General features: G+C 46.9%; 2 protein-coding genes and 2 long non-coding RNA genes across 10 annotated transcripts in view; 2 read left to right on the forward strand and 2 right to left on the reverse strand.

The window, feature by feature from the left end:
• Positions 1-4,530, reverse strand: part of Prdm15 (PR/SET domain 15) — a 59,522-nt gene extending 54,992 nt beyond the window's left edge. For 5 of the 6 annotated variants that reach the window (XM_060370846.1, XM_060370845.1, XM_060370844.1 and 2 more), the window contains exon 1: positions 4,458-4,530. The gene's annotated coding sequence lies outside the window, so the exon portion shown is untranslated. The remainder of the gene's footprint in view (positions 1-4,457) is intronic. The other variant, XM_021657366.2, reaches the window with a different exon arrangement.
• Positions 3,677-12,563, forward strand: part of LOC132648620 (uncharacterized) — a 58,352-nt gene continuing 49,465 nt past the window's right edge. The window contains exon 1 of the long non-coding RNA XR_009587061.1: positions 3,677-3,971. This is a non-coding gene — a long non-coding RNA (uncharacterized LOC132648620). The remainder of the gene's footprint in view (positions 3,972-12,563) is intronic.
• LOC132648621 (uncharacterized) lies at positions 4,615-10,400 on the forward strand. Its single transcript, XR_009587064.1, has 3 exons — positions 4,615-5,961; positions 7,119-7,182; positions 10,272-10,400. It is a non-coding gene; the product is annotated as an uncharacterized LOC132648621 (long non-coding RNA).
• The window catches only part of C2cd2 (C2 calcium dependent domain containing 2), a 64,062-nt gene continuing 59,465 nt past the window's right edge, over positions 7,967-12,563 (reverse strand). Inside the window, exon 14 of one of the 2 annotated variants that reach the window (XM_021657359.2) lies at positions 7,967-11,705. In XM_021657359.2, coding sequence (XP_021513034.1) covers positions 11,485-11,705 — 221 coding nt within the window. In that variant the 3' untranslated portion in view covers positions 7,967-11,484. The remainder of the gene's footprint in view (positions 11,706-12,563) is intronic. The other variant, XM_021657360.2, reaches the window with a different exon arrangement.

A 12,563-nucleotide genomic window follows, 5' to 3' on the forward strand; every position in this document is an offset into this window, starting at 1 on the left:
TGATATTCTGTCTCATGGGCCTATACAGTCATGGTCTCCCCCACCCCCCACCCCAAATGCCCCACCAGTGATGTTCTCCCACATGATACTGCAAGATGACCTATGCCTAAAAGCTAGGCCTCATGCCCCAGCCTCCTACACCCAGAGTGGCAAACTGAGGATGCCCAGCCTATAGGCTTCCTGGTGCCCTCTAACACAGCTGGGGACAGCCTCCATATGGTCTCACTCTTTATAAATTACCTAGTCTGGGGAACTCTGTCATCTCACCAGGAAGCAGACTAAGTCATAAACCTTCCTTTCATCTGTCAAATTCCTACCTACTCTTTTTTAATAAATTTATTTACTACAATTCATTCACTTTGTATCCCAGCTGTAGCCCCACCCTCGTCCTCTCCCAATCCCATCCTCCCTCCCTCCCTCATCTCCTCCATGCCCCTTCCCCACTTCACTAATAGTGGAGGACCTCCTCTACTTCCATCTGACCCTAGCCTATCAGGTCTCATCAGGACTGTCTTTCATAGTCTTCATCAGTGGCCTGGTCAGGCTGCTTCCCGCTCAGGGGGAGGTGATCAAAGAGCCAGCCACTAAGTTCATGTCTGAGACAGCCCTGCCTACTCTTAAGGCCTAGCCCAACAGCACTCTCCTTGCAAGTTCTCTTAGTCCATTACTGCTACACACCAAAATCACACCTCCCCACTTTCTCCTAGAAACTCTTATTACACCTCTGTGGCAGCATCTAAGGAAACCCAGAGCTCACACATTGAAACAAAGGGAGGTCACTTGTGTGACCTTCTCTTTCCTTCCACTGTAAAAGTTCTGGGAAAACTGATTTCCTCACCTTCTATGGCAGTGGTTCTCAACTTTCCTAATGCTCAGACTCTTTAATACAGTTCATTTTGTGGTGACCTCCAACTATAAAATTATTTCATTGCTACTTCATAACTGTAATTTTGCTACTGTTATGAATCATAATGTAAATATTTATGTAAATATGCAAATGGCTCTATAGCACACCCTCTCTGTTGGCTCCATCCCCCTCTATTAATATCTCAAGTCCCCCTATTCCATATGTTTTTCTTCAGTGATCAGTCTCCTGCTTTGCTTCCTTCATTGGACACCCCACACCATCTGTACCTGTCTGCATTCAGTGTCTCAGCAGTGTCTCCTTTACTGTCCCCTTCCCCAGTATGGCACACAGCCAAAAGCCACCTCCAAGCCAGGATTCTGGTGCAGCTTTTGCCCCTCCCTACATCTGGACCCACCACTGAAGCCACCTGGTGCCTCGTACCAGGCACAGCACTCTCTGCCAATATGTCCACAAAAGTGTTTTACCATTTTCCAATTCCAATACTAGCTTACCTGATCAGGGCAGGCAGGTTTAAAGAGCAGAAAATGAATGTTTCACTGACCTCTAAAATAGATCCTTATGTCACTCTTGTAAATGCAGTTATTAAAGTGTAAGCACCATGATGGGATGCCCCCGATCACATTCAACTCACAGGAACCGGCTTCTCTTTAAGCATTAGCAAGCTGAGCCTGCCTCTTCTCTGTACCCTCCTGCCTGCTTCCCTGGAGATCCTGAACCGTACATTACACACTGCTGCCTGCAATTGCTCTCCTGACGCCCCTGTTGTAACTTCTCGCAACACAAGTATGTCTATTCATTGAATCAGACATGATTTCACAGGATCATAGGCTGTGCTCATTTCTTCTGGGTGAGTTGTGGTGGCCTTCACTGAACTATCATCAAGCACAAAAGAAAGGTCTACTTTTAAGAAGCTGGTTCAAGGAAGTACACAGGGCATTTTATGGTTCTCTATTATTTCTCCTGCTGGGATAAATGACCACTATGGCTCTTCTCCTGGGAGACCAGAAAAGAGAGCCACATGGATGATGAGATGGAACAGGAAGCAGGGAACAAGAGCTTCATGACTACCCTTCTGAATTAGGAAAAAAAATGCCAGTTAGGCAGAGCTTCAAGCTGCTGGAGTGACTCCATGTCATCTCATCATGTCCCGTCGTCCCCCTCCCCTGCCCCCAACTCCATACCTGTGGACCAAGACATCCTCCAGGCCAGAGGACAAATGGATCAGTGTAGTCCCCTTCCCTGGGCAATGGGAGACCTGCCCTAGGAGACTCTAGGGGAGAGTCAGTCAGGTCCCATTCATGCCCATGGCCTATGAGAAGGGCAGCATGAGGATGGCTAGACTGTGGGCCAGCTGGTGCCTCTAAGACAGGAGCCATTTGCTGGATCATCTCCTCAGTGTTTCCTTTGATTTCGGATGGAGTCTTACTGGCCCGTATTTTGATGTTCTGGCTCCCCAAGGCAGCCACAGGCTCAGCTCTAAGGACAGAGACCTTGTGCCAGCCCTGCTCAAAGCTCTCCATGAGTATCATCCTGATGCTTCTCCACCCTGGTCCACTGGCCTTTCCTAGTTTGAGATCCCAACTATGTTCCCACCTAGGCCTCTGTACTAGCCACATGTCTGCCAAAGCCCACTCTGCTCTCCATCAAGTGGCTAGATTTCCTTATAGTGCTTGTCTACCACTCAGCCATCACTTCCTAGACTGATGGTTCTGGTCCCAGTTCTGAATGTACCAACCCTTGCAGCCTTCCTCCTTTATATCCTGCCACTCTTGCCTAACCATTGCTACTTATGTCTCCCACACCTCTTCCATTGCTCCCTCGGTGTATGAAAGGTGTCTGCAAACATCTGACACAGAAATGGCCTGGTAAACCAATCTGGGTAAGGTATCCTGAACAGGTGTCAGCCACATATTGCAAATGAAAAACTTAGTCTGGGCAACCTTTAAGGCACTGGTGGTGACCAGTTTTAAGCTCCATTACACCTGTAAAATGTAGCAATGTCTTCACCACCACCTGCACAGATAACCATTCAGGGAAAAAAAAAAAAAAAAAAAGACAGGAGAACATCCCATGGTAACAGGGGTTCTTCTCAAAGGTAATCACTCTAAAACAGCCTTGTAATTGTAGCTGATTTTGTCTATGTGGCCAGCCCAGGCTTTTCTGAACCTCAAGATAGTTCTGCTTCAGCCTCCAGAGTGCTGGGATTATAAGCATTTGCCATCTGCCTAGCTGTGGTTTATGTCTTAATTTACCCATTTGTCTTCTGGAACGATAAACTACCCTGTCAGCCCCACAAAGAGAAATATTCTTTGCTGACATTTGCACAAAAGCATTAATCAGTCAGAAAAACAAACCCCATTAAAGAGAAAATTTGGTGCATTTTCCCTTTAATAATCCAATCTAAAGGTTTTATTTCACAGTAAGCAGTGATTCTGGGGGAAGGCTAAGGAAGCAGGTGCAGCAGGTAAGATGTGGCAAGCTGACAGGTTTGAAGCAAAATATGGTTGGGGTGTGTAGGGGATCATGTCTCAGTGACTATATCAGTGCACTCCCCGAGAGTACTGTCCCTGCTACTGCCCCTGAGAGATTCGTAGTCAGGGACTTGAGGTTCAACCCTTAAGGAGCCTTCAGGACATTGGGGCTCTGCATAAGCACCTCTATCTGAGGGTTCTGATCCGCGCTAGCATGTTTTTAGAAGAATCGTTGGCAGCTTTAAATTCAGGCACAGGTCCACGTGTCTCCACTTGCTTCTACCATTTTAAATCACCTCGGAGGAGGGGGACGCTTATGAGCATGTGTGAAGAGGCCCTCTATCCAGTGCAAGAAGGGCTCAGCCGGATAAACGCCCGCTCGACCACCATGAGCTGGTGTCCTACCTCTGCCCTCTCAAAACTCAACCTCGGGAGCAAGCAGGTTCCACCTAGCCCTGGGCCCTACCTGTCCACCCTCTTCCCAGAGAGTAGGCAGGCTTGCCACTCTACCACCAAAAGGTAGAGACAAGTAAGGCGCCTGGGCCTGAGAGCCATGGCTCAGCCTCGGACTTTCTTTTACGCCAAAGGGGCTGGAGATCAAGGCCCCTCCCTGGGCTGCGCCCGAAAACCGGGTAAGGCGGCCGGGTAGCCGGGAAGGGACTATATGGAGCTAAGCCGGTAGCCACGCAGGGCCTGGCTGTGGCCGCTGGGCCTGGGCGCACCGGGGGCGTAGCGCCCTAGCCTGCGCCGGGTCGGAGGGTGCCGAGCCCGCGAGTGGGCGGCCGGGCGCCCGTTGACGTGAGCCGGGAGCGCGGCTGGCAGTTGGCGCGGGCCGTGCACGCGGGACTGAGGCTGGGCACCCAGGGGGAAGGCCAAGCCCGCGGCGGCGGAACCCGGCGGGCGCCGGGCGATCCCGGAGCGGCTCCGGAATCCAGCCGGGTTTTGACTCCGATCGCCCACGGCGCCCGCGACTGTAACAAAGAACAGGCGGCGCGGCGGCCGGACCGGGGTGGGTGTGGGGGGCGCGGTTGGAGGCCAGGCCGGGGCCGAGCACGGGCGGCGAGCCGCGGCGGGGGGCGCGCGGTGGGGCCGCGGCGGCCAAGGACCCGGGACTTTACCTGCCTGTGGAATGTGCAGAGCGGGGTCGGATCCGGACTCCAGTTTGCGATCCGCTCCGGAAACTGCGCAGCACCGGAAACCGGGGGGGCGGTGGCGCAGCATCGTGGGAGTTGTAGTACGCAGTGCAGGCAGATGGGGCGGGCCAAGTGCTGGGGCTGCTTAGACATGGAACTGGGAGACTACGGACTGCGTGGACAGGGAGTTAGGGATAACGGACTGCGTGGTCTGAGAGCCGTGGAGTGGAGCTGACTGGGGCTTTGTGGACAATGAGCCTAGGAAACGACTGCGTGAATTGAGAAAACCAGGAACAGAGATGCGTGGTTGCAGAGATGGAGGATAATTATTGCCTTCCTGTATGGGGAGCGGGTAACTAGCTATGTGGATGGAGAATAGGAGAAAGACTGTATGGAGAGCTGCTGGAGCAGGCTGTGAGGTTCCTGGGGAAGGGACTGAGTGGACAAAAAGCTGGGGAGAGGGGCTATGATCCATGAGAGTTGGCCAGACAATATGTGGACTGAAGAGGGGGCGGAGGTGTGTGGTAATGTAGTGAGCTGAAGGTATGTGTGTGTATATGAGGGAGGTAGTGTGGTGAACTGAGTGGACAAGGAACATCTTTGCACTTTAAGACACTTTTAAAACAGGTACACACCACCATCCCATACACCACTTTTATTGGTATCATTCATTCTAAAGTGCCCAGAGGGCAGTTTTCTCGGGCTCTACACATGAAACAGGACTAAGCATATAAATAAAATCAGGCTGTTTACAGGAGAAAAAGTTGACAGGTCACAGTAAGAAAAGCCAGTGTAAATCTGGGACTAAGGCAGACATGGAGGCTGATATGCACTTGCCTTGGAGCAAGAGTATGAAAGTAAACTTAATTGAAAGCTCTCACTGTCAGGGCACCCTGCTCCTACAGCACCCTTCCCCACCACCCCGGAAGTTGTGACCTCAAGATTATTTTCACCATATTTAGCTGCCTAGGCACTCAGGCCACTATAGCACTGACCCAAGAAGCCAGCTACTTTTTGAGCTGGCAAGAGACTGTGGTGGTATCCACATGATACTGGTTTTACATATATGCAAAATAAAAAAGTTCCTCACCCAGATTTCAGAGGAAGATCTTAGAGGCCAAACAATATGTCATAGGTCAAAGTATTTGTGGGAAGCCCCTGAGAGGACAATTGATATCTGAGGGCAGGGAGTAAAAGCTGAAGAATTAGTTAAGGGGCCAGGAAGTTAGAGACGCTTGGAGTGTGGGTGCCTGCTAAAATAAGCCCAAGAAAGCCCATGGCAGGTGGCCGTCCTTGTGGCCCTTGGTGGCTGCTTCATAAGAAGGCAGGGCCTGAGTCTGCCCAGTTTAATAGGATAGGGGTGATGCTGGGACTGAAAGTGTGCATTGTAGAATGACCAAGGGTGGCGAATAGGGACCAACCCTAGAAGGGAAGTTGGGTTGTCCAGAATTCCTTTGGAGATGCCAGCAGAGATCAGCCTGGACAGCTGGTAAGTTGTGACCAGTTTGGCTCTCCAGTCCCCTCTTGGGATGTCAGCACAAAGTAACCCTTGCTGGTCCACAAAGGAGACAACAGTCCCCACCCCCTCCACTCCTAACACACTCCAATCCCAGATACAGGCATTGTCATCAGTGCCTTGGCCAGTGTAGTGGGTGGGGCTGAGGAGCTGGGGGTGGGGGTACTGCCATTTCTCCTGTAGGGGTTTGAATGAAAAAGGCCTCCCATAGGCTTGGTATTTGAACACTTGATCCCCAGTTGATGCTGCAGTTGGGGATGTTATGGAACCTTTAAGACAGTGGCTCTCAACCTTCTTAGCACTGCAACCCTTTAATACTGTTCCTCTTGTTGTGACCCCCAACTATAAGATCATGTTTGTTGCTACTTCCTAACTGTGACTTTGCTACTATTATGAATCATAATGTAAATACCTATGTTTTCAATGGTCTTTATGACCCCTGTGAAAAGGTCATTCAGCCCCCAAAGGTGACCCACAGGCTAAACACCACTGGTTTAAGAGGTACAGTCTTAGCAGGGTGGTGATGGCACACATCTTTAATCACAGCACTTGGGAAGCAGAGGCAGGCGGATCTTTATGAGATCGAGGCCAGCCTGGTCTACAGAGCAAGTTCTAGGACAGCCAGAGCTACGCAAAGAAACCCTGTCTCAAATAAAACAAAGAACGAAAAAGAGGTACTTGCTGAAGAAAGTATACCACTGGACCACTGGGCTTTCAGGGTTTATAACCTTGCCCCACTTCCTGTTTGGATTTATGTGAATAAAAAATGTAATTGGCCAGCTTTCCCTGCCATAATGGACTCAACACCTCTGAAACTGTGAGATGAAAGAAATCCTTTCTTTCTAAATTGTTTTTTGTTAGGGTATTTTATCACAGCAATAGAAAAGTAACACATCCCCATAGTAGATGCCATCTTTGATGCCAAAAATGTATGGGGTTTAGCTCAGGAGTGACTCATCCTGAAGGGCAAATGACAGTGGCTGGCCATTCCATATGCTCTTGCATAGGGAAGCAGGCTGAGAGTAGAGCTGAAGGGTGAGGATGGCTGAGAGTGGGACCTGTGGTTTCCCTGGTGGTTCCTTAGTGCATCATCTCTCCAAATGCAATGCTTTTGTTTGTGTGCATGGCAGGGCAAAGAGGAGGAGACTACAGAACCTGAAGTCCACAAAGGCAGTGAGATGCTTGCAGCAGGTGGTAAGATTGCTCAGCCCCATTCCAGAAATCATGAAAGCATAAATAATGTCATATGCCCATCGTAAGCTGCTACCTATTCCCTCTGGTAGGGTGGAGTGCTTATAGCAAGGCCCAGACTGATGAATGCTCCCCTGCTTTCACTCTCTAAACATGTCTCCCACAGGCCATTCCAGGCACTGCTTTGGGAGAGCCAGGCCAAGACAGACCCTGGCTTGCAGCACCCACAATTCATCATTTTCCAAAAGGTCGCTGGAACTGCTAAAGTCTTATAGTAAATCGTAGCCCCAGCCTGGGTGGTGCTCAGTAGCACACAAAATATAGGAACACAAGGAGAAAAGTCCATTGCCAGGAATGAGGTCAAAGCAGGTATCAGTACATCTTTTCCATCAGCTGGCCATGATGGCGAGTTATACAGAGGGACAAAGAGTAGCAATAATTAAAACATTAGAGAATCCCCTGGTACTTTCAGTACAACCCAGGACATGGAAACAACTCAGCTTAAAGTTTTCCATGGACACATTGATTTTTTGAGAGGTCAGTAAAATCATAGCTGTGTCTCACTGTATTTCATGTCACTACATCTAAAGTGTTGCAACAAATACAATCATTGTCACAGATGCCAATAGCCATACACCAGCTTCAGGCTCACCACACACCTGGGAAGCCTTTACTTTTATTCTCTTTGCAGTAGAGATTCAACATGACAGTGGGCAGAAAACCATGGCTTACAGCCCAAGGGATGATCACATTTTCATTACACCATCAGCGAAGTGGACCAGGCAGCTTGGTTAATCCAATATTTATTTATTCACAGAACAGAGCCAAAGGTGATGGGAGCTTGCACTACTGGTTTGCACAGTGTCTTTGTCCCCTTGCAGGTGCTTTGGTCTTGCCTGTTGGGATAGTGGAGACAGTGCCTGGTCATCAGGGTCAGTACCCACACCTGTTTCAATGTGACAGATACATTTTTCCTTCTACTGTCTTATCAGTTTGTACTTTGAATGTTCAAGATTGATAGCCCTGAGCTTATTAACCAAAAAACACCACTTTGTATGGCAGCAATGTAAATTAATCTTTCCCTTTCTGCTTGAGAAGAAAATTCACAACTCTTTTCTGTAATGTGGCCAGGGAAAACCAAAGCAAAAATCTGATTTGGAAATGATGGCCAAGTAGCCACAGCTAGGAAGCAGGGCTAGTTTTGAACGTAAACTAAAATTTAAAATAAAGTGCTTTGTCTAGATCCTCTTGCTCATAGTAGGTTTTCATTCAGAGCAAGAGAACCCTAGTTTTGTTATTGCTACACCCCCATTACACACAAACAGCTCTATTCAGTTCCTGCATTAAGGACAGGGGAAATGTGGCCAGCTCACTCCAACCAACCTGAGATCTGCTTCCAGATTCACAGACACATGGATTAGTGTTCATGAGAAATTGATCTAGCACTACTAAAATCTCAAGACAGAAACTGAAGCCATGAAAGAATGTAATGAAGTCTGTAGGACAGAGGTGATTTACACACGTGTGTTGCTGGCACCTGGTACCTAGTCTTAATGACATTCATTTCAGCATAATTACCCTACACCATGATAAAGCACAAGTGGATAAACAGCTTGGAGAATGAATTTCACAGTATGAGGAAGGCCTGATTACTCAGGGTACTCTCTGAGGCCACCTGTTTGTGGCCCCCATCTTTGCACCCTCTGCTGTGATGGTGTTCTCAATTGGCAAAGGCTGCTCAATGGAGTAGGAAGCAAGTCTGAGACGTGTGCAGGAAGCTAGGAGCAAGATGCTCACAGGAGCATTTGTGGGCTAGGATGGCTGAAAAACATTTGTTATTTTTTGTTGTTGTTACTGAGCAAGTGGAAGCTTAAACTAAACTTCTGATACCTTCACACTTGAATAGATTGAACCTAAATGCCCAAACCATTCAGACCAACAAAACCTGCATAGGCTAAACATCCTTAACCCCAAATTCCAAAAACCAAAACTCTGTATGCATCATGGTGTCCAAAGAGTGTCATATTTCTGAAAATTCTGTATTTGGGATGCAGGAATGCTCAGATGGTAAATTCTTATTAAGATATCCCCAGATCCAAAATAAGTCTGAAACACTTCTGGCCCCAAGTATGTTGGATGAGGCTTTATGCCTCATAATGAAAATACAGCATCAGAATCTCTGACACAACATAGTCTCTGGGAATTGTTAGCTATATGATACAATTCTGCACACCGTATGGAATAGCAGTATTTCAAGGAGAGCACAGCATTTAAATCACTTCCACTCCCAAAAAGTGGTAGGGATTACTGCCTTTGGAAAAAAATTGGTATTGATGGATTCATTCTGGAACTTTGTAGTGACTAACATATGGTGATCTTTAAAGACAAAGTATGTTTAAAATATCTCTTCAGAATCCTCTGGGAACTACTTGAGACTCTTCCAGGTTCCTTTTACTTTGTTTTGAGAAGGGGGGTCTCATGTAGTTCAGGCTGAGTTGGAAGCTAACAGCCTCCTCTCTCTACCTTCTTCATGCTGGGATCATGGGCCTGCACCACCACACATTTTCCAATATTTATTTGGAAGTAAAATCCACTTGGCTTAGTGGCTCAGATCTGTATTCCTAGCTATTTGACAGATGAAGGCAGGAGGATCAGAGTTTTAAGATATGTTTGGGCTACAGAATGAATTATAGACAAGCCCAGGTAACAACTTAGTGAGACCTTAGCTTGATGATGATAATGATGGTGATGATGATAAAGTGAAAAGAGGGCCAAAGAAATAGTTTAATGGACAAGGGCTTGTTCAGTGTGCACAAAGCCACTGGTTTAATCCCCAGAACCAAGGAAAAGAACAGAAAGAAAGAAAAAAGATTTCTAATGTAGTTTTCCAATCTCTCTTACTAAAACAGGAAAAAAAATTAAAAAAACATATTTCTGTAATTTTGGCTTTCATAGACATATTTTGATCAACAGTGACTTTTCCCCTGAGATGTATATTTCTGATGAACAGAAGATGCCAGAAGGAACTTCCTAACTTCGTATCAGTGACAGAACTCAGGTGTTTTGTTTTTTGTTTTTTTCCTTTTTGTCAGCCTTTGCACTGTTATGGGAAGAAAATGGATCTTCTTGACAGGTCAAAACACCCCACCCAAGGACAGTGAATGGCTGCTGAGACCCAGTGAACCCACAGTGCCAGGCACACAGATGAAGACAGCACCTTACAGATATATTGGGACATTGAAGCCAGGTGCCAACTTCATAATTTTCACACAGTAAATCAAAACCAGGATCCTCTAAAATGTGACCTTGTTCACAGTAGAATTCTGAAGATCTCATAAAAAGAATTCCTGCAAGTTTGACCAACTGTTATAAAACTTCTACTTCTAAGACTAACTGGCACCTGAGGTACAGAATAATTTCCTCGGTTACCCTAAAAAGTTCTTTGTTTTAGCTGTTCATTGTATTTGGCAAGAACCATATATGTGTGGCCATGTCCTACAAGCTGTCATTTACTGCTCCTGATGTCAGCCTCACATATTTGAACTCAGCATGCCGTCTGCACTATGAGAAAAACAGCCCCTGACATGAGAAACAAACATGTCTGAACTTCTACAGCTTCATTTGCAAGAAGGCTTGAGTAAGTTTGGAAGTGTCTGGCACAATCTGCATAGGACATATAGGACATATTCAGTGTTTGCATAAGTTTTTAACTTCTATGGCTAATGTAAAAGGCAAACACCTCACAAATGTCAAAGCACATCTTTTCCTATTATTATTTCTTCATGGGTCAAAATTCCTGCCTGTATCCATACTCATAGCCCCTGGACAAGGTACACTTTTTTATTTCTATACAGCAAGTTAGGTGAGGTGGCCCATCCTGCTTATAATAACAGCCCAGAGGGATACTTCTCCCTTGTGCAATGGTCCAGACATGAACCCTAATAGTCCCTGCAGGAGAGAGGAAGGAATAGGTAGACTGGGATCCTTCCTTCCTACCATCCATAGTCCATCAAAGCACACATGGCTTACTGATGCAAGTCTCCCTCTTATATTCCACCTCAATGCCTTGATGGCATGATGATAGTTGTTCCTACTGAGTATCTGGTGGCAAACTGGACTGTGTCATCTGTTATCTTTAGGGTAGCTTCCTGGCCAAACATGCAGATTTTTTTTCTTCCTTTTAAAAGACAAGATTATTGGTAGCGGGATTAGGGGCAGCTAGACTCATGGCACTGATTCCTGCTATTCTGATGGGGACCTTTGTGGTCCCCACCCTCCGGCTGTGAGGATAGGGAGTAACTTGGGCTATGTGCAGGGCTCTCTGGGTATTCTGTTCATGGTATGTTTGCCTCTGTGCCTGGCAAGCAGCTTCTTGTTCAGGAGCCGGCTGAAGGTTGCCCCCTTCTTCTGCCTCCCCTCTGGCTGCTGCAGGAATACCAGGTCGTTATGTGACTGGCTCATGCCTGGGTCTTTCTGCTGGTGTCGCCGACGGAAGAAGAGCTTGGCGCCTCTCCTTAGGATTCCTTCTGCAAGAGGGGAGCACAGAAGTGATCAGGGCTGTAGGGAGGATGAACCCAGGCCAAGGAAGAAGCAAAGTTGTCAGACAAAAAGCCAGGTACTCCCTCAAGGAACAACCACTGCCCACAGGGGCAAACATCACAGCCTAGATGGTAGGAAGCCACTTTTCAGAGTGAAAGGAAGAACCTTTTAACAGCAGGACTGGTGAATCTGTACTTATGGGTTGACAGCTGAGGTCCATTATGGCCCCTCCCCTTTACTAGGAACTCTGTGATGAGCAAGGCTATGCTGTATGCCCAGGAATAAAGACCATGCACCTAATAGCGAGCTAAGAGCCCTAGAAATCATGGGGCTCATCTTTTCAGTAAAGTATTGTTCTTCAGGGAATAAGGTTTATTTTTAAAAATTAATTCTAGATCACTCTATATACTTACACTAGGATGTTGTGTTTATTCATCCTCCCACCCATTCACTCATACTAGAATCAGCTACATGAAATTTGTTAGATAATTTTCAATCTAGAAAGCCTCATGCTAGGCTAAGAATGTAGCTCAATAGCAGATTACTTGCCTAGCATGCCAGGTTCAATTCCCAGTACACATACAAACAATAAAAATAATAAAATCAAAGAAAAAGGAGACAAAATGAAAAGAAGCCCTTGGTTTTCTATGGTTAACACAGATGCCAAGTATGGTATATGGGACAGAAAACAAAATGGTAGCACTTGGGGTAAAAATAACCCCTGAAGGTCAGGTGCAAGCATAGTACAGAAAAGAAACCACCCAGGAACCCTTTTTCATCAATTAGTTTAGCAGCCTAAAAACCAGGCCCAGCAAGGCCAGGGGGATGTGCCAGGCTAGCCCATG

The sequence above is a fragment of the Meriones unguiculatus genome, chromosome 17 (genome assembly GCF_030254825.1).
Source record: "Meriones unguiculatus strain TT.TT164.6M chromosome 17, Bangor_MerUng_6.1, whole genome shotgun sequence".
NCBI lineage: Eukaryota > Metazoa > Chordata > Mammalia > Rodentia > Muridae > Meriones > Meriones unguiculatus.